This window comes from Thermobia domestica, chromosome 10 (genome assembly GCF_964235325.1).
Source record: "Thermobia domestica chromosome 10, izTheDome1.hap1.1, whole genome shotgun sequence".
Classification (NCBI taxonomy): Eukaryota; Metazoa; Arthropoda; class Insecta; order Zygentoma; family Lepismatidae; genus Thermobia; species Thermobia domestica.
This window is the reverse complement of record NC_137463.1, coordinates 35,758,292-35,783,959: the sequence shown is the minus strand read 5'-3', so window position 1 is coordinate 35,783,959 and position 25,668 is coordinate 35,758,292. Positions and strand designations below refer to the sequence as shown.

At 37.1% G+C, this 25,668-nt stretch overlaps 1 protein-coding gene across 4 annotated transcripts in view; it reads left to right on the top strand.

The window, feature by feature from the left end:
* ClC-c (chloride channel protein 3) overlaps positions 1–25,668 on the top strand; it is a 151,245-nt gene that overhangs the window by 50,108 nt on the left and 75,469 nt on the right. For 3 of the 4 annotated variants that reach the window (XM_081728021.1, XM_081728022.1, XM_081728020.1), the window contains exon 3: positions 12,598–12,721. In XM_081728021.1, the coding sequence (XP_081584147.1) occupies positions 12,598–12,721 (124 nt within the window). Of the gene's footprint in view, positions 1–3,558; positions 3,602–12,597; positions 12,722–25,668 lie in introns of all 4 variants that reach the window. The other variant, XM_081728024.1, reaches the window with a different exon arrangement.

Below are 25,668 nucleotides of genomic sequence, written 5' to 3'. Positions count from 1 at the left end.
AAAGTTACTTTCTGGATGCGCCTCGTACCTTTTTGTTTAACTACCAAAATGATTTTTTTAAGTTTATAATGTTTATTTCATTTCTAATATTAACATCAACTGACCTTGATATATTTCTTATCTTTTTAATAATGGATATTTTCTTTCTGACCAAATGTTTTAATCTAATGATTCCGTCGTGTACAATTTATTTTCAAAATACCACATACCAAGAGTTTCAGAAAATATTTCTTAGCTGCATAGACACAATGCAAAAATTCTTTCGTCACGGAAAGAAATTATCTGTTTTTGGTGCGACGACGCATATCAGATTTTCTGAGTCGTATTGAAAGCTTCAGGGAATAGTTTTATATTGCAATTTCTCATTGGAAACTACAAATAAATTTAGTAGAATAGCAGAAGGAGAGCGACAAAATAAGTAAAATACTTGCCGTATATAAAAATAGTGGGTTAATATGATGTATTCTCGTGGTTTAAAGTACACTAAGTAATCTGTAATTTACATATATATATATAATAAATCTTAACGTAAATCTTAACTTTCTTTAAGTCGTTGCCCTACTGAGCGGGTGTGACGTACAAACATGTCGGTCACTGTTTCAAACGCACGAATAACACCGAACTTTAATCGCAAATTTCGAATAGTTAGAATCAACACATAAGCAAGTGAAGTGCTTTCCATAATCAGCTAGCGGTGAAGTATTTATTAGTACAATAAAATATATATGTAGTGAAAATGTCCCTTGCCAAAATTTTCAATGGAGACTTCCATCTTCCTCACCGGCGTATACTTAAAAGCGTCGACTGCAATTCCTAATCACATTTCATGGCACTAGTCATTATGGTTTAGAAGTATCAAATATACACCTTCCGGAATGTATATGATTGGATTGAGGTTTTGCATCCTTTCAGCACCGAGGCTATACGAGACGGAGTTTACAGCTTAACGTGGGACCCAAACCACATGAGCTCCCACTGGAAATGGACTTCATATAAGTTCTAGTACATGGATCATGGAAGTAATGATGCAAGTGTAAAAAGTTGCAATGAAGGAAAATAAGACCGAACTCATGTATTCCAGAAGATAGGTTTATATTTGATACTTATACCATTGAGTGGCTCAGTGGTACAGCGTTCATCTCTGATGCGAGTTCTTCTTCGGTCCCAGCATATGAGCTTGTGATGGACCATGTCAGTGGGCTTGCTTAAGGTCTTTTCTTCCACATTCATTTCCCACAATTCTTTATTATTCACTTACGTAGTCGTCCATTTCCTTTACCTTACAGGAAACAAACGTGGGACGTTAAAGAAAACTTAGAAACTAGCAATTTTCTATACTATAACGGATCTCATTTCACAATGATACCATGAGATAAGATTAGGACTTCGCAGTCGGTGCTTCAAGAAAATATCACTGAGGAAGGTCCCATGGAAAATTTGCGCAGTTTTTTAAATGATAGACGTATATTAGGGTTAGTTGAAGTTAATATTTGTAATAATGCGTCAGTTAATACCTTAAGTTGTTATTCTTGTTTAATGCTTTTTTTCTTTCCTTCGTTTCTTTCTTTTTAATTCCTCTGTAGTGTCGTGGCTCCAGCGCTCTCTTTCGGTAATCGAGATCGTACATATCTGCTCGAGTCGTGAATCGGATTTCGCTTTTAATAGTATCCCTCTGTCTTTGTGATCTCTGTGACACAGAGAAACGTAAACTACAGTTATATGGAGAGAAATACAAATTATTTTCTCCAGTTCTTTAATTTTCAATACAATAGGTAAAACATCAGCCGACTATTTGAATCTGTTTATAAGAAAAAACTTAGTTAAACTACTTCTTTCACTCAAGTAGATGTACTTTCAGTTTGTCTTGTGTGAATCTTATGACGTAAGGTTCTATCCTATTTATCTAGCCGGAATTATAAGGCCATTAGAGGGGGAATAGGGTGGCTAATACGTTCCGTCTGATTTAAGAGAGGATACAGAAAACCGATAGTATGTAAATACGAGAACGGTAATATCACTTAATTATATCGTCATTTATGGACACGTATTTATATTCCTTCAGTACAAGACCTCACTGATTTTCTGTGGCATTATGAAACTCCAAGGACTCTTTACCAGTTGAAACTCATTCAAGACAAATCACATGAATTATATACTGAACTGAAAGAAATGAGTTGTTTAATATTGCCACATATTTGTGTGGTGGGAGCAGGTTACTCAATGTTAGACCGCTCATCTCTGGTTCGATCCTTGCCCATATGAGTTTATGGGGTACAAAATCCTATTCGTGGGTATTCTCAAGATTATCTTTTTTTTCCATTTTCATTCCGTAAATTACTGTCATTAATCAAATGAAAGGTTTTATTTTCATTTCATATTTCAATTCAATTTTCAGAAATCATATTTTGACAATGTAACTATGTAGGGCATTTCAGTAATTTAGAGACGGAACTTCATTTAAGCATAAATAGAGGTACGAGGGTAAGTCAAAAATTATCCGCAATGTATCTATGACTTTTCTTACGTTTATACTGACCCCTGTCCTCGTTTATTTTATTGTGCTGTTGTGGTCATGCTATGAACGTTTGATCCTAATTCCTCCATTTGTCTTCCTTGTGATGCAGATAGATCATGGCTACTTCATTAGAAGTTTGCAGTAAAGAGAAACATCGAGCAGTGATCCGGTTTTTGTGATCGGAAGATGTATCCATGGGCCGCAATCCATCAAAGACTTTCCGGCACAATACGGGAACAGTGTGTCTACGAATAGATTGAAAAATTCAAAAATGGTCGCATAAGTGTTACGCACGAGGAAGGAGCCGTACGAGTGCCTTTATGAAACCCAAGTCTGTTGTGGATGATTTCGTACGCAGAACCATGACTAATTTTCAAACGATGTGCCACTTCATCAATAGTCACTCGTCTGTCTAATAGAACTATGTCACGTTCACCGCTCGTTGTTCCTTCTTACAGAGCGGCCATGATCTATCTGCTACAAAAAAAAGACAAATGAAGAAATTAGGATTAAACTTTCATTGCATGACCACAACAGCGTAACAATAAAATAAACAAGGACGGAGGTCAGTCTGAACAATGTAAGAAAAGTCATAGCTACATTGCGGATAATTTTTGACTTATCTTCGTACAAGTTCATTAACATTGAAATTCAGTTGGCTAGTATTTTGTAATATTGTTATCAGAGAAAACCAGTTGCTAAAACTCCAGGTTCAAGGGCTGTAGAGTAGCATCTTCTGCAAGGCACAATGGAAGAAAAATCAAAATTATATATATACCATGAGATAACTAATAAATACATAATTATAGCTTCAGACCTTACTCCTCTATAGCGTAGCATAATTTTTCCTCTACATGTTGTGGGTATGTTATGTATTGCCTATGTAAAAAATGTGCATTGAGATTTGTAAAGTTGTTGCTATTGCATGTATACAATTGTTGGTATTTGTATATATTTGTGTGAATGAGAGCCTTGTGTTCGTGGAGTTCTGAAAATCAAGTGTTGCGCAGAATGGAATGTGAATTAATCTGTTTCTTTTCCAGATAATTGAACGCTTAGTTCCCAACTTGAATCTTCTATATGTATGTAAGTTCCCTTTTCTTAGTTGCACACCATAACTACTTACGTACCACTACTTGCACAGTTAAACTATCATATCAGTCAAAAGATCTGACTACTTAGTAGATTTCATCTTAATTCGTGTTATTTACGGTTATTAATTAGTCAAGAAGCAGTTTTGCAAGAAGTATAAATATATAAACTCGAATATGAATAGTCTTTATCTTATGTCACGAAGTAGTTGAATATTGATCAAATACTTTATGTCGACACGTATACAGTACTGCATAGCCACAAAAAGGAACATCACCACGACAATAAAGGGACCTATGAAGGACTTCAAGGGGAAAAACCCTTTCCTCCCACATCAAGCTTCTCAACCCACATTAAAAGCACTAAAGTTCTACATCCTTGTTACTCCATCACCGACTCAAGTGAGTTTGAATCAATTTTTATTAGAACAAAAGACCCCCGTGCTAACTATGGGGACAATGGAAATTTGGACCACAGATGGGATTGACATTATTTTTCAGTTTCAGGGAAACACAAGACTACCAAATAATAGTAACTATGTTTATTATAACATTCTTTATAAATTCGAGTATACATATCATCTGGATAAAACGAACTTGCTGCGAAGGATAATTTCCTTTTGTTCACCAGCACATTGATACCAACTAAAACACTTGAAATTTACTGATTTTCATACTTGGAGTTTACAATTATCATTATACAATGAGAAATCCGAAAATAAGTTTTTCCAGGTGGCTATGGGTAGAGATGGGGATGCAAGACCAAAATTACATGTGACATTAAAGATACCTTTATTTTTCCACATAAGTACTGCGTACATTAAGACATTTTTCATACCGGTCTGTAAGCTTCAAAAACCCTTCCAGGAAAAATTCAGGACTCTGCATACGGAAGAAGCATCGAACAGCTTCTGTGACTTTAGCATTGCTTCCAAAGCGTCTGCCGTCGAGAGTCTTCTTCAAAGCCGGAAACAGATTGGAAGTCACTGGGTGCGAGATCAGGATTGTATGGCGAATGGGCAATGCGCTCCCACCCAAGAGTTGCAATATGGTTTTGCGTTGCCGTCGCTGAATGTAGTCTCGTATTGTCATCCAACAACAGAACACCAGGCGGTTATGGATTTCTGCTCTCGATACGCCACGTTCCCATTCATAGTGAACAGTCGCTCGCACTTCCTCCGTTGACTACATCAAAACGCGTCTTTTCTCCATAGTTACCAGGCTCAAACTGAAAGACTCGTCTCCGCTTTGCGCAGGCGCTGCGACGGTGCCATCTGCAGTATCGTAGATGAACGATATCCACTTGTGTCTGGGTGTGTTGTGCGTGCAACTGCTGTCTCGTTTCCTCATTGCTGTTCGCTTTCGTGGGGAAAACGAGAGGGGAAACTTATTTTTGGACTCCCCTCCTAAAAGGGTCACAGTTATCAGGAAATTCATCCACTTCTTGCTCACAGGAAGAACAACAAATTAATAGAAAACAGTGATAAGGCTATTAACTGTGCGGGGCCGTGGTGGCTCAGTGGTAGAGCGTTCACCTCTGGTGCATGGGGTCCTGGGTTCAAACCCTGCTCCCGCCAAATGAACTTTGTGGTGGACAAACACCGTGTACGTGGGTTTTCTCGGGGTTCTCCCGTTTCCTCCCACTTTCTTCATTCCACCATTTCATTCATTTCTCATAATCACCGTCTCCTTTAGCCTATCCGGCATAGCCGTGGGACGTAAAACTCAAATTTCATTTCATTTCATTTTTATTAACTGTGCGTCGTACTTTTCCCCAAAAGCCTTATTTTGTTAAAAGTTTAAAAGGTGATATTCAGTTTTTTTGTCAGATTGGTTTCATAGGTAGACAGACAGGAACCTTTCCAGATGTATTCAGTCTGACAAATATTAGAAGTTATTGACAAAGATGGATAAAACATAGTAAAACTGGTGGATTGATGTTCAATTGTTTCGTGATATGAGTTAAGATTGTTCATATTTTAGTTATTCATTATGCATCCTAAAGCATCTGTTAGCAATTATTAATCGAAAATTTTTCAAGAGTCTCACCGTATCAAGTTTTCTAGTTTAGTGAAGTATTTTGTGTAGTGGGGATAAGACTTAATTGATTAGTTATGGTACTCCCTTATAAACTGTATTAGTTACTTTTTGAAACAAAGTATCTTCAAAAACAAGTTACTTAACATGTACTATTTCAGTAAAATATCCCTTCGTTTATTTTAGGCTAGTCAAAGTTAATTTATTATAGTGTAAACATACACTATATTAAACTAAGCGAAATATTCGATGCAAAAGATAAAGGAAATGTCTGTTATTTTTTTTCTTTTAGGCTTTTGGTGTATTTGCATATAAAATTAAGGAGATACTGTAATAATATGATTTCTAAAAAGTACATCTTAACTACGTCCAAGTATACATTTATTGTACTAAACTGCTTCTTGGGCGTAGTAAGTCGTTATCGTATATGAATTATATAAATATGAAGGAAGTAATATCTTTAAATAAATATTAATGATAAATAAAACTGATTTTTGTCAAAATAATAAGTTTACTTGGAAGTTGGGGAGAAACTTAAAGGAACATGTAGCAGTAATACATTTCTACAATACCTTTTCCCTGTTTTTGTATCAGAGCATGAATCGATGGTCAGGTTGAGAGCAAAACTACCAAACAATATAAAGTACGGGGACATGGTAGCGTAGTGGTAGAGTAGTAACCTCTGGTGTGTGGGGTCCTTGGTTCGATTCCAGCTCGCGCCAAGTGAACTTTGTGATGTATAAACACTGTGGGCGTGGATTTCTTGGGTTCTCTAATTCCTTCCCACTTTCTTCGTTCTACCGTTTACAAGATGCACACCAAAAGTACGTGCCGTTTCAGAAAAGCAACTGCAGCATCGGAGACCTCTATCCTTCGTCTCTAAGCATTGCAGGTGTTGTTTACTGAGTGGCAGCAGTTGAGGCACAGTGCGTGAATAAGTAAGACATGTTTCTGATACTGCCCTGTAACATGGAATTTTCGGTTGAAGAGCAACGGGTAATTGTGAAATTCTTCACGACAGCGGGAAATTGTGCAGCCGATATTCATCGACAGTTGGAGGGTATATGTGGTGATAGTGCTCATGCAGAAAACACTTAGAAAGTGGGTGCGTTAGTTCATAGCACGACGGACGAGTGTGCATGATAAACAGAGGTTTGCAGGTCCGAAATCAGCATCAGCGGACGCTAACATTGCCCTATTGAAAAATTTCATTATGGAAGATAGGCGTGACATCATACTGGACATTTGTGATACACTAGTGCTATCAATGAGAACACACGAACGAACTGGGCCTAAGGAAAGTTTCTTCTTACTGAGTTCCACAAATGTTCACTGACGATCAAAAAGAAGCAAGAATTCGATCAAATATTGCAAATTTTGACATACCTCAGGAGAGAGGGACGCAATTTCTTGAAGTGTTGTGTCAGTGGATGAATCGCAGATTTCATCATCCAACCCAAAAGCAAAAAGGCAGTCGATACAGTGGAAACACAGATTCACTCCCCCCCCCCCCAAAGAAAAAATCATTAGATAGCATGCAGTGAGAAAGTGCTGTACGCTATCTTCTAAGATTCCCAGGGCGTGATATTGTCCCACTCTGTTCCGAAAGGTCATAATTACAGGTGAGTATTTACGTACATTTTTGAGTACAGAATTTTTGCCGAAGTTGACTGAGAATCGGCCAGGAATGGCAAATGCGAATTTCATTCTGCACATGGACAATGCACCGCAACACCGTGCTTGTGTTGTGACCTCATTCTTGGCTGACCACGGTATTGAACTTCTTCCAAGCCACCCTACTCACCAGATTTGGCCACTAGTGACTTCTAGTTATTCCTAAACCTCAAAGGATTCTCTTTGTAGACGCAATTTTACGATTAGATCATTCCTGGGAAGTGCTGTTTTCCAGTATATGAAATATATACCCAAAGATGACTATGCCACATGCTACACAAAATGGACGGAGCGATGACAACTGTGTGTCAATAGAGAGAGAGAGAGAGAGTTTGTTGAGAAATAGACATAGGTTAGTTCCCTGTATTTCATTGTTTCTGGAAATTAGAACGAAACGGCATGTACTTTTGATGTGCACCTCGTAATTCATTGTCATCACCGTCTACCTACGCCTCAATGCATAATTGTTGGACGTAAACTAAAAACAATAAGCACGGGAACTTAGATATGCGCCCGAGTTTTCGACAAGGAATTTGTAGTGGTGATTCAATGAACATTAAAATTGTCTTTACAGTGGAGAAAACTGATCAAAATATGTAGTTCTGTAAGTACCATAACTTTTTCACATACAGACTGAAGATAATGACTATAGGTCATTGAAATATAGCGTCAAATTACCGTCACTAGTTGAAATTAGCATCAAATTGCTGTCATTAGCTGGGGGCATTAGTGCTTATAATTTTAATTTATCATGATATGGCCTTACCTTTAATGTTTCCATGTTATTTATGTTCATCATTTGATTGTAGAGTGATATACATTTCTACAGTAATGTACTTCATTGCACTTACATGTAAAACAAACCGACATTACGGTCATAAAAGAATGAGAAATTAATGAGTACATATCAGGCAGATCCTGGATTGAATCGCCAATTATAACAAATCGTTTTCAGGGTGTTGAAAAAAAAAACCAAGGTTATATTAGATTTAATGTTCAGGTTGCATTAGCTTTAGCAAACAAAGAAGAAAGACGCAACGATAAAGTTATTATTTATCATCAGAAGATTTCCAAATTCTTGTTTTGTGGCCAACCAAGAAATAAGAGTTAACATTGTCCAGCTTAATTAGTATATATAAAGAAAACAAGCAGTTATAACTGTCTAAGTTCAAGTTTATAAATCGCATTTGAAATCATAAAGTCAAATTCTCAAGACTAGTTTATTTGTGCCATTAATTAACGATTACATTCTAATATATTAAAAAAAAAAAATTCGTATCATTAAACATTTGCCTCCATCATGGTATCTCAAAGATACTTTACCGACATTCTATATGGAAATATGCTATCACAGTAGCTTAACATATTCGTATTATCAAACATGATTCTCAACATTGATACATATAGGAAATTCTTAATACTAAAGCAAAATTGGCGATCCATCCTCTCTACTTCTATATTTCTAAATAAACATCTTAATTGAGCGTTCACTCTTTATAGTATCTCTGTCGTATATCAAATGAAATACAAACATAGGCCATGTCATTACTACTACAACGTCATTCTTTTAAATTAAAGTGAATAAGTAGCATTATTACTTCACATTAGCCTATTCATCATTTTCATAACACATATAACGTGGAAAAACACTGCTATCAATGAAGAATGAAATATTTACAAATGTATAGTGAGTGAAAGAAAAAAAAAAAATTCTACTCGACAGGTTCAAATATTAGAACGCCTTCCCAACTATCATTATTTTAACTTATTATTATTTCTGTTCATAATCAGTTTAGCTTGAAGAGGGATGGATACGCGTAAGGAATCACACTCTAATTGGATGAAGCAAGTTGAGATATATTCCAACGTTATTAGTTTCGATGAGGCAAAATATATGTTTAATGGATTGAATAGGCACGTAATTATCATCATGGCACGTTCAAACATCTACCTACCGAAAGGAAAGAAAAAAAAAAACGTTGCACGCAGTGATAGTTTTAGAAATAATGATATTAAATCCAAAGGTATGTCCAAATAAAATTTCACCGGATCAGCATAAGCCGATATCGACATCAAAGAACACGTTAATTTTCTCTTAAATTTGTCCTAACCTACAATAATAAATATATATTGCGAAAACAATGTGACAAGACATATGAAAAAGGATTTTAAATTACGAGCATATTACGAGATACTATGAAAAGGGCACATCACTAAATACTAAAACACGTTCAAAGTACATTTTTTTTTCCGATTTCACACATATTACGCATGTAGAAATGTATTACAAATCAATATTAAAGAACACACGACAAAATATGGAAAGCGCACATACAAGATATATTACGAAGTAATATCAAAAGGACACACGGCGAAATATGGAAAGCACGTTCAAAGTACAATTGTTACTGGCTCTATACTTACGATATATTTTTCCCTAACCTTCACAAATGTATAAAAAAAAAAATAGTATTTATATAAATGAAGACACTCTCAAAGAAATTTCATCATCATTAACATTTACCAATGACATACGTTACGGAGCATTTAATATTCTAACATAAACCGTCAAGTTATCACAAGTGCGTTCAAAGTGAAGTTCACCCCGGCAAAACAAAATATATCACATGACAAAATAAGAGGCACATATTAGATTTGAAATCACAGGAAAAATTAAATTCTCTAACCTAACCAAAACATTATGGGACACATCTTCTTTAAATTCAGATTTAACCTACCTACAAACACATATTAGATTCGAAAGCACGGACAAAATTTAATTTCCTAACCTAGCCGACATAAATATTATGATTCACACATTTAAGTTTGACCTAACCTAACCTACCGCAAATATTTCACGAAACAAAACACCATTATGGGACATGTGTCTAACTAAGCCTACCTAACCTAAACATTCAAAAATATCACAGTACATTACTATGGAAAAGCGCGTGCAAAGTAAAGTTTTACCGTATCAACACACAAAATTTTCAGGTTCACGTATCAAGTACATAAGATAATACTTCGATCATACATGCTTATGGCATGCAATTATAAGTACATGAGTGGACTATGATAATGAGCTTGAAAGACGCGTAACGCTTTTCGATTTAACTACCCATAGTGATCTTGAAGCACTTCATGACTGAACAAGAAAAACAAAGAAAAGATATTACCAGTTAGGAAGGTTCCACAGGTTATGCAAGTCCAATCTTTCAGTTCAATAGGCAGGTTTCGTATACCCACTTCTTAAACTTCAAACATTGATGCCACTGGATCACCAGTTCGATACCCTACAGTCGTAGGAGACCGTCCGTGTGGCCCATTGTCGTCAACTTTGAAAAACTATATCCCCTGCCATCACCAATGATGGCGGAGATGGTATTTGGCGGCCTTGGGCCTAGAAATATTGAAATTAATTTTGAAGTCAGGCTCCTCGATTGCTTTCTTTACTTTCTAATTGTCTAGGTTGACCAAAAGATGAAAATTTAGACAAGGTTAACTTCCCAGATATATACTTTAGCTATCAAATTTCCAAATTTAAAGGAGCCCAACTCAGACCGCCTTCTATATTCTTTACATCATGGTGGTAAACTACGTCATCTTAGTCGCGTCACCCGACCTTAATAAGCGCGATTTTAATATTACATAATCGACTACGAACTAAAACCAATTTATATGTCTTCTGTTACTATATAAAACCCTATTCAAATAAACAGTCATTCTATCTATTAAATGACATTTCTTGATTATCGGAAATAACCACATAACATAAATTTCAAACTCACCTAACCACGTCTTGAAAATAGTTTGCGTTGTTATGACGACCGCTGTTCTCACTGTTTAAGCAGGTCGCCATTGCAAAAATAGATGCCCGCATAGCGATTCAAACGCCCTCTTGTAGTGATAGCCAGAATGAGTCACAAATGAACATCAGAATGAACAACAAATGAACATCAGAGTGCATAACAAATGATGGATAGTATTACAACTAACTAACTGACGGAATTATATAAGGTAAAGTAAAAGTATAAACTAAATTTCACGGTGTGTTTGCGTATTTCATATAAAACTAATCACCTTTTGCACCATTTATTTCATTGGCAACGAAACAAATTAACGTCAAAACAAATCTTTAGAAACATTAGGGCGCAGTATTACAATACAATAACCAACTTTAACGCTGCGTAAACCACCGGTAAACATTAAAATACGGGAACCAACTTAAACAGAAATGTAACCGGTAATCGGTCGGTTACACATGCACGATTACACTCATCCCTCATTTTTACGAACCCCGATTTGACGGACTTCAGAAGCAACGGACAGAATTCGGAACAACCGATTCAATCTGAAAGTCCACTGTGAGATTGAGTAGTGTACTTCGTTAAATATAATCGGTAGCATCAGACCGTTATTTGCCCCCTTTTTTAGTCCGTTAAAACGAAAGAAGAAAGTATTTCCGTTAGTACAATCGGATGCAAAAGTTCCCCCACAGTTGTGAACGAATTTTTGTGAAGAACTAACGTGATCTTTTATAGAATTCAATGTTTTGCTGCATCCGTACGTGACTATATCAACCTGGAAAATCCAGAAAACTGTTAATCGAGTGAAACACATTGAAACTTATATTCGGCTTTATATATATATATATATATATATATATATATATATATATATATATATATATATATATATATATATATGTGTGTGTGTGTGTGTGTGTGTGTGTGTGTGTGTGTGTGTGTGTGTGTGTGTGTGTGTGTGTGTGTGTGTGTGTGTGTGTGTGTGTGTGTGTGTGTGTGTGTGTGTGTGTGTGTGTGTGTGTGTGTGTGTGTGTGTGTGTGTGTGTGTGTGTGTCATTTCACCCATATTAAGTACTAACTCATGGTAACGGTAATGAATGAGATACCGTAACACACGAGTACTTCTCAGTTTTGAAGTCATAGTATTAAGTAGATGCCATATTTTTGAATATCGTAGGAACTTTTGCGGCTGATTATTCGGTTGTCCTGATATATCAGTACTCACATTGAAAGTTAATTTTAATAATATCTGTATCCGTAGAAAAATTTTCAGTATATTGTTGGTGGCTTTTTGTAAATTATATTATGTTTGTGGAATATTTAAATCATGCGATAACCTGTCTGCTTCTGCTTCTTGAGCCTATTGTACTATTTATTTATTTATATTTGTACTTCCTTGATTGTAGTTTTGTTCAGTGGGTAGATTAGCTGATATCGTAAAGAGAGTAATCCAAGCTGCTGCTTCTTGTTCCAGATTCCTAATGGCCAACAAGATCGAACTGTTTCTGTAAGTTCAGATGATGACATGATTGACATAACGACAACGGGTACTGTTACTGAGCGTTCTATTCCAGATGAAGATTTGGGCGGATCACATAGTGAGTCAGAATTTTGCACGTTAGTGTATAGAGTGCATGTGTGTATGTGAGTGGTGTAGACAACATACTGTAAATTTTGTGTCCAAATAGGAGATGTGTCTCATTGAGAATTGTGATTTGATTTGTTGTTGGAGAGTATTGCATGTACTGGACACAACAGGTTTCTGTGCAGTTCTTATTATTATTTGTTAGTAGGTTAAGTATTTGACTTGTACTGCATGATGTCGAAAGTTAAGGGAGTCTATTGTAGCACGGAAATGTATATAATCAATGGTTGTGTGAAGTATTTATTGTTAATTACGAACGAAAATATGAAAATAAAATCTAATGATCGTAACTTCGTAAATCTTATTTACAGCAATGGTTGTTAGAAATCAGGCGTGAATTTTGATAGCAATATTTTCAATGTATATAATTGAAATTTAAGTCAAACACTGCGTTCACATGTTCTGCGCGGCTTTTTGTTTCTGTGTCTTCTCTTCTGTTTCTGTGTCGGTTCCGTTCACAAGGTGACGTGAAACTGTTCATTCTTGAACTTTGATTCCGATCACTAATGGGCTAAATGTGACTTGGGTTCCACTTTATGCATGTAGTTAGAATACAGATGGTGCTTAGTGCCAAGGCCGCAACTAGGAAGGAGAGTAGGGCACGTGTCCCGAGCACGTGGTTGGTGAGGCGCCTAAAAGGGATATATATAGGGTACCGAATTTCGTCTTTGCCCCGGGTAACAAAAATATTAGTTGCGGGCCTGCTTAGTATTACTAATACTTTTTTTTTTTAATTCTGAATAACGTTATTCCTTATGGAGCGTATGGAACACACTCTTATGTAAAGAATTACCTGGTAAAACCAGGTTTAAAGAACACCAAAGGGAGTCCCGAGAGAGTTCAAAGGATCCATTTCGAGGTTATCCAGTCACTTTCAATCAACTAAATACAGAATATTAGTGTTCTTCATCGAACTTCTTCAAATATTGAAAGACGTGTGTATGAGGCATATTGCGTTAGAACAAAAGAATCTAGAACTAAATACCGATAAAAGCAATCTAGATAGAGATTGGGACATTATTATTACTAATCATATCAATAAAAACAAGAAACAAATATTATCTTAAATTTTTCGTATAGTTCCGATAAATATAATTCATTTTAAATACTTCTTTACCTCTGCCTTCAATGTTTATAGCGGGTCGGCGTTCCCGTCTTCAATTCTTTTCCTTCACTTTTCTCTGTACTGGGCGTTCTCTATTCTCCATCTCCTCTCCCTATCATTCTGTATCTTGCTGTTTTGTTTCATCTTGGATCTTTTCCTCTTGCTGGTACTTCTAGCTTTTCAGTTCTCCTTCCCACATCTTCATTTCTTTGTTCTACATGTGCAAACCCTCTTAGCCTCTATTTTTTGAAACTTTTTACTCAAGGATCGTACCTTAACACTGCCTCTTGCATAATTGTTCCTCGTTACATCCACCTTCTTCCTTTAATTCCTTTGCTACAATTCCAACTCCATCCTTCCCTCTTCCATTTGCTCCACTATAGAAAAATAGATTGTATACTTCGCCTATTTCTCTTACTTTATTTCCTTCCCATCGTTCCTCTTGTTAACAGGATTTTCATTTTTCTTCTTTGTATCAGGTCTACAATCTCCCTGCTCTTTCCATTCAAAGCTGCGACATTCAAGGTTCCTATCCATGATTAACTTTTTTAGCTGAACTTGTCCATGATTCGACAATCCTTGTCCACTTATCGCTGTTTTCGGTTGACATGACTGTGCATCACTTCTGCGGGACGCCCTAGCCTCAATCTTTCCTTTACAATTCTCCATTTCCCATAATGGTTGTGACTTTTTTTTTTTTTCGTCCGGATGCCTTTCCTGATACCAACTCTGACTATCTACCAGGTTTGGGATCGGCACCTCTTGGCCCTGGATTGCTCCCCTCAGTGGCTAGTTTAATTCATTCTAAATACACAAAGGATTTTTTTTATTTATTGATTTATTGTAGCTTATACCAAATAAGACAAGTGTATAATTTGGTTGCTTTAAACACACATACATCGATTTACAAATGTCTTTCGGGGAACATTAAGGACAACGAGTCGAATATTTTTCCTGAAGAATCTATTTGCAGAGAAACGTAGAATGTATATACACAAACAGGCTGTTAGTTTTTTATTGAGTGCGATACATCGTATGTACATGTATTCGTATCTGTTGTATATAGAAAGAAAACAGTAGTTCCTTCCAGAAATTTTTTCATTAAGTATTGATATAATTTCACAGTTATTCTTATAATTTCCACTGTGTTGATACAACTAAACGTGTGAAGAGCTTATTGTATAATATGACTGAAGCCTGTGTTTGTCTCTGAAGAGAAGTGCTTATGTGTATGACTCGAAATATTGGATATAAGAACACAAGTAGGTGAGTAATTCGTTATAGCGCAATTCTTATTTTATTTCAGCAATAATTTCGTTAGCATAACATCTGAAAACATGGTAAATGCTCGGAGCAAATAATTTTAGTCTAATACTTTAATTCTCAAAACTTCTGATTCTTTTAGTTATATTAGCACGGTTGGTGATTAGTGTTGTGAAGGCCTGGGAAAAAAAACTGAAATTTTGGGTTAAAATCAGCTTTTTTACCGTTTTTTTCCCGAGCTTGGAAAGAAACCGTAAAATTTGGGAAAAAATTAAAATTTTCGAATATTTTAGTACATTTTGCGTTAAAAGTAAAAAGTATTTTATATTTACTAGTTTAGAGTATTGAGTACCTACGTTTCTTGTATTAGAAAAGGGGGAATTTGTGGCAACAAATGCATGTCCACTACTCAAACAAACTCGTTAAAGTTAGCACCGTGATCGAATGGAGTTATTGCTACAAAAGGAACTAAAATATAAGCTAGTTAGATTATTTAATATAGGCGCATTTAAATTATCTTAAGCAATTTCATGAAGTGCCCGCTTTATGGCAGGGAAGGTTAAAATAACGGGGCCAGAATCATTTTAGTTAATACCAATATGTTAAATATTATATTATGGAGATACGTATCTTCCTTGTACTGTGTACAATTTCCGGAAGTTTTGAACCCATTAGAAAAAATCTTCTGTTTGGAAATATTGGCAAAAACCAAAAAGTATATTTTTAAAACGATTTCTTCGCCTGATTCTAATCTTATTTGCTGTAACGTGTCTGCAGCATATACAGGGTGGCCCATTTTAATCTTTCCACGGAAATATCTCGAAAATGGTTGAAGATAAATGAACCGAACAAAAACTACAAAATACAAAATACAAAATACAAAATACCATGGAGCACATCGAATGGTATTGTCGCAGTGCCCTCCAGAGCCGCCTTCATGGGGGCCCAGAACCCAGCTTCAGAAGTTTTAATAGAAACATGGGGCGAGTGATATCTCGTTCGATAGATGTTTAAAAACCAAAGAGCACTGTAGCAAAAAAAATTTCATGTGTGTCACCGTTTTCAAAATGGCCGCCAGGACATGGTACTTGTATCAGATAAAATGCCTAGTACCACTAATATGAAAAACGGTTGGAGATAAATGAACAGAATAAGAAGTGAAACAGGGAAATGGTATGAGGTACGTCGAATTGTTGTCTTGGTGACCCCCAGGGCTGCCTTTCATGGGAACCCAGGGCCAAACTTCAAAAGTTTAAATAGAAACATGGAGCGAGTGATATCTCGCTCGATAGATCTTTAAAAACTAAAGAGCACTGTTGCAAAAGATTTTTCATATCGGTCACCGTTTTAAAAATGGCCGCCAAGGCAAGACATAGTGTCTGTATCAGATAAAACGCCAGTACCACTAATATGAAAATTAATAATTTACATAACCACCATAAAATTAACATAATGTATTATTAAAACCTTTGCTTCGCATTTTATGTTTCTTTTTTCCCATCAAATCACAGTTTGCAGTACAAATGGGTGTTACCCTTCAAACCGAATTTCACCGTATTTTTATTAACTACAGTACCAGTCACTTGTACACACAATGTTTTACACAAACCATATCTATTGCAATTAAAAGTGGGGTTCTAATTTGAGATTTTAACATTCATTCCCGTTTCACCCACTTGCGGAGGGAAGTCGGAAAGATAATTTTCTAAGAATTAGATTTCCTCCTTTGCATTATTTCACTTTTACATTAATCATCTTTTTCTCTGTTGCATCATTCTCAAGCCGTGGAATGATAAATATTCTTTGTGATTTCCTATATGTTTTATTGTGTTCATTTATCTCCAACCGTTTTCATATTAGTGGTACTGGACGTTTTATCTGACACAGGCAGCATGTTTTGGCGGCCATTGTAAAAACGGTGACCCATATGAAAATTTGTTTGCCACAATGCTGTTTAGAGTTTGAAAATCTATCGAACGAGGTATCACTCGACCCACGTTTCCATTTAAAACTTCAAAGTTGGGCCCTGGGCTCCATGAATGGCGGCTCTGGGGAGCACCGAGACATCATTCAAAGAGCCTCATGCTATTTTCCCGTTTCACTTTTTGTTCTGTTCATTTATCTCCAACCGTTTTCATATTAGTGGTACTGAACGTTTTATCTGATAGAGGCACCATGTCTTGGAGGCCATTTTGAAAACGGTGACCGATATGAAAAATTCCTTACCACAGTGCTCTTTGATTTTTAAAGATCTATCGAACAAAATATCACTTGCCGATGTTTCCATTTAAACTTCTGAAGTTGAGCCCTGGGCCCCAATGAAGGGCCGCGACAATACCATTCGACGTGAACCATGGCATTTCCTGTTTGAGTTATTGTTTGGTTCGTTTATCTTCAACCATTTTCGAGATATTTCTGTGGAAAGATTAAAATGATCCATATGGCCGGTCCCAAGCCCGTGCTGAGAAAGGGGGAGGGACCCCCGCTGGTTCAATACCTGTGGCATGCATTGTGGCCACAGTGTACTGGCGGGGGAGATTGGTTCGGGTGGGAGTTTTGGAAACAGACCTTCCATTCGAATGTCCTGTTTGAACTTCAACTTCTTCTTGTGGGGTTGAATGTAACCCAGGACAACCACCTACCGGCAGAGGTGAGCCTGTGGGCATCCTCTGAAACGGGCGACTAACTCGTGCCATTGGATCTGGGAGAGTACGTGTGACCCCATCACGTCCTCAGTGGGGTAGGTAGCTTGCTGCCGCACCTACCGGCGGGGGTGAGCCCTAGGGTATCCCCCGAAATGGGCAACTAAGCCGTGCCCTTGGGTCCGGGAGATAATGCTGCGTGGTACCCCAACACGCTAAAAAGAGTGGGTAGTTGGTGTGCCCTGGGTGGGCGTATCCAACGCCCTACCGGGAGGATGATGTAGGTACTGCCCTCAAAGAGAGTGTAATGCGTTCTCTTGGGTCCGGGATGGGATACCTCGTATCCTAACGCATACTCGTACCTCAGGAGCGCTGAGGAAGTGGGTCCCCCCTCCTTCGTCCCAGTTGTGTGAGCTGGGTGCAGGAGCCACGACCCTACCAGGGGAGCCGCCGCTCCCAAATGGCCATTGTCTTTAAAGGTAGACAGTCTACATCAGCCATTGGGTCTGGTAATGTACGGTTCACCTCTCCCGTAAGAAGAGGTAGTTCCGGATTGTTTGAACGACCCTACCGGAGGAAGGGTGTGGGTGTCCCTTCTAATGGTGGCTTACACGTACCATTGGGATTCGGACAGGTAGCCATGCTACAACGTGTACGTGATACCTAAACACGCAAAAGATAGGTAGCCCCGTATTGTTTGGGCGGGCCTACCAGGGGAGTCACGGCTCCCAAATGACAATGTCTGCCTTGAGCAAACGGTCTACATCAGTCATTGGCTCTGGTAATGTACGGTGTACCTCTACCGTAATTAGAGGAAGTCCCGTATTGTTCGGACGACCCTACCGGGGGGGGGGGAGTGTCGGAATCCAGCCTGCGGGAGGACCAACCGGAGATGGGGGAGGGGCCAATCCCAGGAATCTGGGTAACGGTTTTGATCCTGTTAAGGGAGGAAATTCCGTGGGATATGGACCGGCACCAAACCCAAATGGTGACTGAACACGTACCATTGGGTCCGGGATGAGATACGGGAGTATCTCGACGTGTGCGTGGTACCTCTACACGACAAGGCGGTTGCCAGTTGAACGATAGAGGTAGGCAGGGCCGGGATTGAACAAGCCCCCTCGGGCATTGCCTGGGGTCCCGGACTGGGTTGGACTCTGCCGGGCTGTGGTCATACCGTGGGATTCGGTAGCTTGTGGGAGCCAATCCCAGGAATCTGGGTAACGGTGAACACGGGCGGGAGGTGAGCTTGCCTTACAACGCTCGGGCGCCATGCCTGCAGAGCATGGTAGGACTGACTCGCTAGCAGTCTGCCTCAACCAGTAGGTTAACTGGTAGGCACTCAGGACATTTGTCTGGCCGCGCAGTAGGCGTATCCCACTCCCTCAGTGAATGGGGGTGACACACTTAGGTGTCAAGGTTAGGGGACAAATCTTGACGGTGCACTTCGTGCACGAGCAATAGCGTATATTGAGCAACTACGGGCGGGGTGCATTGTAGGCGGAACCCGTCCATTAAATAGACCGAACGGTCGCGGGCATGCTCCCCATGCATGCAATTAAGCGTGGCATAGTAGACCACTAGCTCACAATGTATACAATATATTTCGCTAACAGGAAAAATACTTAAAGCAATAGGTTTTAATTTTACTTTTTAGTTTTCTTATTTTTGGTAAAATTCATCTTTATTATTTGTATATTTTTCGAACAACTCAAAAAGAGAGAGGATCTTATTTACACTTACACACATACACCACACAAGTGCGTAAATTTGTGCAGCGAGAAACGTATTAAAGAATTAAACATGTGGAACTTCCGTTCCTTATTATTAAAAACTAGCAGCATATCCGTTCCTCGTACGGGGAGAATACGTTTTATTTTGAACATAAAGGGCACCAAAACTATCACCAATGAACTTCGGGACCCCAAAAACTATAAATTGGATACTAGTATCAGTCATTTTCAATTACTTTATATGTCACCCTCCCCTTTTAGGAGTACTAATGGGGGGCTAAATTTGTATTTAAACAGCAACGGAAGTGTTACTGTTCACTTCAGCAACCCCAAAAACTATGGATTCGAACTAATATCGGTCATTTTCAATGTATATTCTTCCTTCCTTCCTCCAAGTTGCACCGTCAAAGCAAAATGATAAAAACCCTCCCAGGCTCGAACCCCATCTATATTGAAAATTTTATCGAGATTGGTCTGTTGGTTCAAGAGCTGTTTAAGTTACAAATACAGTCACTTTCATATATATATATATAATTTCTTGCACTAGAAAAGAGGTGTTTACATACAAAATTTTGTCCATAAAGTTTATATAAAAGAATTTCTATATTAGAATATTAAATAAGTAATTATGTGTTTTAGTGCATGAGTATTAGTGAAATTTGCCTACTGCTCTTTCTTTTAAGAAGTAATTTGATTAAAATTAGCAAAACTCCACCTGATCAAAGAGCATATTATGAACTCAGTTTCATTCAAGAGCCCTATTTGTTGCAACAGAAATACTTCATGATGGTAGATGTGTATACAACTGTAAAAGTTCTGAAATTAATGCACAACTACGAATAAACGACCAACAGCATATAAAGAAAATTAGTGCATACTCTTAATTTTCAAGAATAATTACAACAGTTTTATTTTCGAATGTTTTTTTTTTTTTTATAATAATCACAATATTGAAATTTCTCAACTTAGATTTTCCACGTGTTCGAAAAAATAAAACTGTTTCATTACTAGTAAAATTAACCTAATACAAAGATTTTTGTTATTTTTCCAAATTTTCCGGAAAGAAACCGAAAAAAACGACTTTTTTACCAGCAGGTTCAACATTTCCGGAAATTTTACAACACTATTGGATCCACAATGTCAGCATTTTATAATTCAAGTTAGGAGACATAGGATGGAATGAAATTGCAGTCAACGAACCTTTGAAACTCGAGACGACAGAAAGGCTTCAAAATAAAATGAGAATTAACACTATTCATGTAAAAAAATTTATTCACATATTACGTAGAATGAGCGGTACGCTCCAGACATTAAGATATTATGATATTAAAATAATATAATAATACCTTTGGGACATACAAAAAAGTGTTTAAAAAACGAACGATTTTGATAATTAATGCAAGTAACTGTTTTGATAGTTAATTTGCCGGCTTAATGAAAATATTCCATACGATAACATCTAGATAATGTAACAAATACTGATAATCGCTTCCATTAATGTTTATTAAGAATTTTCAACATCTGATAACTTTGTTCTTTTAATGAAATGCAGTATCTTCCTAAGTATATTTAATGCAAATAATCAGGGTTGACAAAAACCATGGTTTTTATTGAAAAAACCAAAAACCCAGGTTTTTTTGGTTTAAATAATTTACTCTATGCATTTATATTAGATATGGACAGAAATTAATTTGTTTCGCCTTAGTGTTATTATGCAACAACAAGGTTATGCTAGAAGGGGTCACATAAGCTTAAAACGGAATCCAAACCGCTTATCGGCTTCGTCCAAGAAAAATTGTCCATTTCAACCCGAAACCGGGGCTAATTGGTCACAAATGCGATTGCCGACTCACTCACGAAGGACTCCTGATAAAAATACATTGTATTGATCTTTACATAGGCCTAGTTGTTAATATAATTGTCAAGTCATTTCAGAAGGACAAAAAGATAAAACAGTTACACAAGTAAAAACATTATACAATTATATGTAAATCGGGAAACTCCCGCCTTAGCCATTGGGAAAATCCTGTTATTACTTCAAGTGTATTTGTATATAAAATTTTAAGGTCAACTTATCATAATCACTACGCTAAAACTGAGGTATTAAATTACAAATTTGGTATGTAGATATCATTCAATAAAATTAAAACAAAGTCAAATCCAAGCTGATGTTGGAAGCTGCGTAGGCAGTTGATAAATTTTGCCAATTTCTATCAATATAGTTAAGCAACCTTGACTTCTTGATAAAACAACAGGCATTCAGGCAAGTAGAAATATATAATTTGGTTTCGTTTCGTATGTTTAGGGTTAACATCCTTATGAAATACCAAGGTTATCACGGAGAAGACTTTCGCTTAAAGGGACACTTCGAATCGCTACTTGGTTTACACTTGAAAGATGGGTTGTGGTTCGACCGAGAATTGAACACGGGACTCCTTAATTAAAAGGTGAAAAGTACATAAACGTAATGCAGATGGTTTCATATGTGGAGACTTACCATGAAGTTCACACGATTTAAAGCATTTTTTCGTTCTTTTTTTGTTTGGTTTAAACCAGTTGGTTAAAAAGAAAAAGAAACAGCTGGTTTAAACCACCTTGGTTTAAACCAGCCAACCCTGCAAATAATGTACGATTTAATCCAATATTATTCCTTAGTTGCAAGAAGTAATAGACATAAGCATACAGTTACAAGTGAACATTTGGTTATAACGTTCAGTTCCCTAAATTAGAACAACTTTTTGTGGCTCGAGTTTTATGGTTGATTCGTCCAAGCGTAGTGTATACGTACTATACCTATAGTCTGAAGACGCAAAACTTAAGGTAAATGAATAATAAAACAATGTTACTAATATGTTATTAGAAATGGGTGTAGGTAAGCGATTAGCGTTTTTGCTTCATAATTGGAAGGTCCCGAGTTCGAATCTCGTGGCCAGACATCTTACTATAAAACGTCATAGCCACAGTAATGCATGAAAATAATACATGAAGTCCATTGTAATAAGAATTGTAAGTCCTCCTTATTCAAACTTGATGGCTTCGGTAATATTAAAGCAATCATTAAATTCACTGCCTTTATTACCGCTGATACATCACCGGTAAATGATAAGCGCGTTCCCCGCGAGAGAAAGTTGCTGAGAGAAGATTTACTCAATATGATGTCTATCTTATCAGTATGATGTGTTTTTTGTGTTACATCATGCGGTTACTTTTGAAAATAATAAAGCCCAGATAGAGTCTTTTCAGCAAACAACAAACAAAATAGCTTTGTAGAACTCTATATTTAGTTAGGAAAAGTGATACCAGATTTCCGACATCATGATTTGATTGCAGAACGTGTTTAGTACAAAGGAAATAGTTCTTCGTCTAAATCGAGATCAGACCAACAGGTTATTTGTATTCAAGAGCATGTTGGTGGAATTAGGAATGGGTAATGAACCATCATCATCATCTTTACTCTCAGTTAGGCGCTTACCTAGATTTTTTCTTCGGGTTGGGGAGGGGGTCGAGACCCGATGGCCTCCCATTGTAAATGCGCCTCTGCTCCTCATTCGTTCAGAGGATAATGTGGAGTGTAAGATCGATTGAAGCACATCCACTTGTGGAGTCATTCGAACGTCTTCACGTCCATCACGAAATTGAGCGTACCCTCAAACACATGACTACGAGGTAGGGGGTTCTCGAGGAAAAAAAAAAAGAAATGAAATCTTCTAAATTTTACGTCTCAGGGGTATGCCAGTGAGGCTAAAGGAGACGGTGATGCTGAGAAATGAATGAAATGGCTTAATGAAGAAAGTGGGAGAACCTCGACAAAACCCACGCACACGGTGTTTGTCCACTACAAAACTCACTTAGCATGATCTGGGATCGAACCAAGAACCCCATGCCCCTGAGGTGAACGCTCTACCTTTGAGCCACCGCGGCTCCGGGGGGTTCTCGCAGGTAACGATTCTGATCACCTCGTGTGTCTCTGTTGCTAATTTCCGTATTCAGGTAAACGTTAATGTTCGCGTTATTTTCCATGTAAGAATCTATGACACTGGTAATGCTTCGATAACATGTTTAGAAGGGTATACATGCTCTCTTTACCAGATCTTCCACATGCCTGAAAAAAAAAATCGTAGCATTAACTCTATAACACAAACCTACTTCTGAAATGCAGAAAATTCTTATACTTCGTGTACTTATTATTTAGGACTATTAGAACACATATTGAGAGAAATTTCGAAAATTGATTCAGTCGTCTTGTATTTGAGAGTTGTGACTACATGGTTACATTGCAACATAACGGTAAATATAATAAAAGTATTCATATCTTACGCTGTCATTTCACTTTAAATTGCCAATAAATTTTGCTTAATTTTTGTACAAAATTTAAATATAGCTTGTCTTTGGAAAGTGTCATAGATACAAATAGGAAAGTGTCTAAACATCCTACTTGACTTGACATTCCCAATCCTCTACCATGCCAAGGTTTGGGACAAACTGAAAGTCATCAGCAATGAATTCTGGAAATGATTGAATACAGAATATGGAACAGAACAATGGTGGCCAAAGATACCTCAGGGACCATCAGTTATAGCATACAAGAGACCCTAAAACCTTATACAACACCCCACCAAAGCCACATACGATAGAAAATTAAAAGGAGAGCGGCCCCACAACCCCAAACTTACACCAGCCTAATACTAGAAGACGAGGGTCCACTCAAAGAATAGGCGAAACAAAGTACCGTTAGAGCGGAAACCAGAAATGAAACGAAAAAAGACAAAAAGATGAATAGGAAAAAGAATAAAGGAAGGAAAAGAAAAAAGGAAAAGGTAAATAGAAAAAAAAGATACCAAACAAGGAGAGACAGAAACTTATGCTCAAAAAAAAAAAAAAAATGAACACAGAATGAATAAAAAGAGAAACTAGAACCCATGAAAAAATAAAAAGACACATAACCAAAACAGACACACATCTCAATCATACTCCCCGGACATTGCACCGTCCGATTATCACCTCTTCCATTCCTTCGACAGTCACCATAGAGGATGCCAGTTCAAATCCCCCATATATATACGAAAACTGGAAACTGAGAAATCGAGCTCCAGGGAACAAAGGAAAAGGATGCTTGGTGGACACAGAGAAACCGGGCTCTATGCCTCATCTGAACACTTGCATATAAAGATAAATGCAATCATACTGTTAGAAAACTACAAGTAATCGATTATATATAAGTAAATATATATCTCTCAGAATTACTAATAATTAAGTAAGTACATAAGTTCTATAACAATACGCAGTGAGCTCTCAACAATTAGTAAAAATAAATACGTTTTATATCTTTCAGTTCTGTGAATCATGTTTACATTTTCTCCGTCTTTCACATCGTAACCATATGGTTACAATGGATTTAAAAGTACTTGTAAGAGTTGACATCGATCCAGAACTTTGATAATTTAATTTTAACGTTACATTTGATATTTTCTAATCAAGAATAACAAGAAATATCACAGCTTTCAATGAAAATGACATCTTAATTTCCCTACATGGAACACCACTTACTGCGGTTCGTTGTATAGCGTGCTTCTTCTGCTGGCAACACTTCAGAAAAGCGACATATGATAGCAGCACTCCCCAAACATCAGCAGGAAGTGTGTTCAAATGGACACAATGTGCAAGAACGTCAATTAAACGTTTCATTAAAGTAATAGAAGCTTAAGAAAACTATGTATCCAAATGATTACAAATGACTTAAAGGGTTAATCTCACATGATAAACAGTTTCCTGTCATTAGCAGTAATAGAGTATCATCATTAGTCCTGGAACTTATTCTAGAATCCTGTTAAATCTTGTAGATAGTGAGTGCACGATCATGAACTTCAATTAAAATTTCTTAAATATACAATTTGTTTTCTTAAAGATGGCGCTTTTCGATTGTCCATTTCAGCTTACCCATGTACTTAATAATGTTGTGAAATATATTAGCTTTCTAACATGAAGTTGAGTATTAAAAGTAAAGACTGGTGCATATAGCAAGTAGTATATTTTAAAATGGCAATATAATGAAAATGAAGAATAATGACTGAATAAAGAACATTTCGTTCTATTATTAATTCGATGTGTTTTTGTAGTGCAAGTTAGTGATTCTTTTATATCTCTTAGTTATTGAATA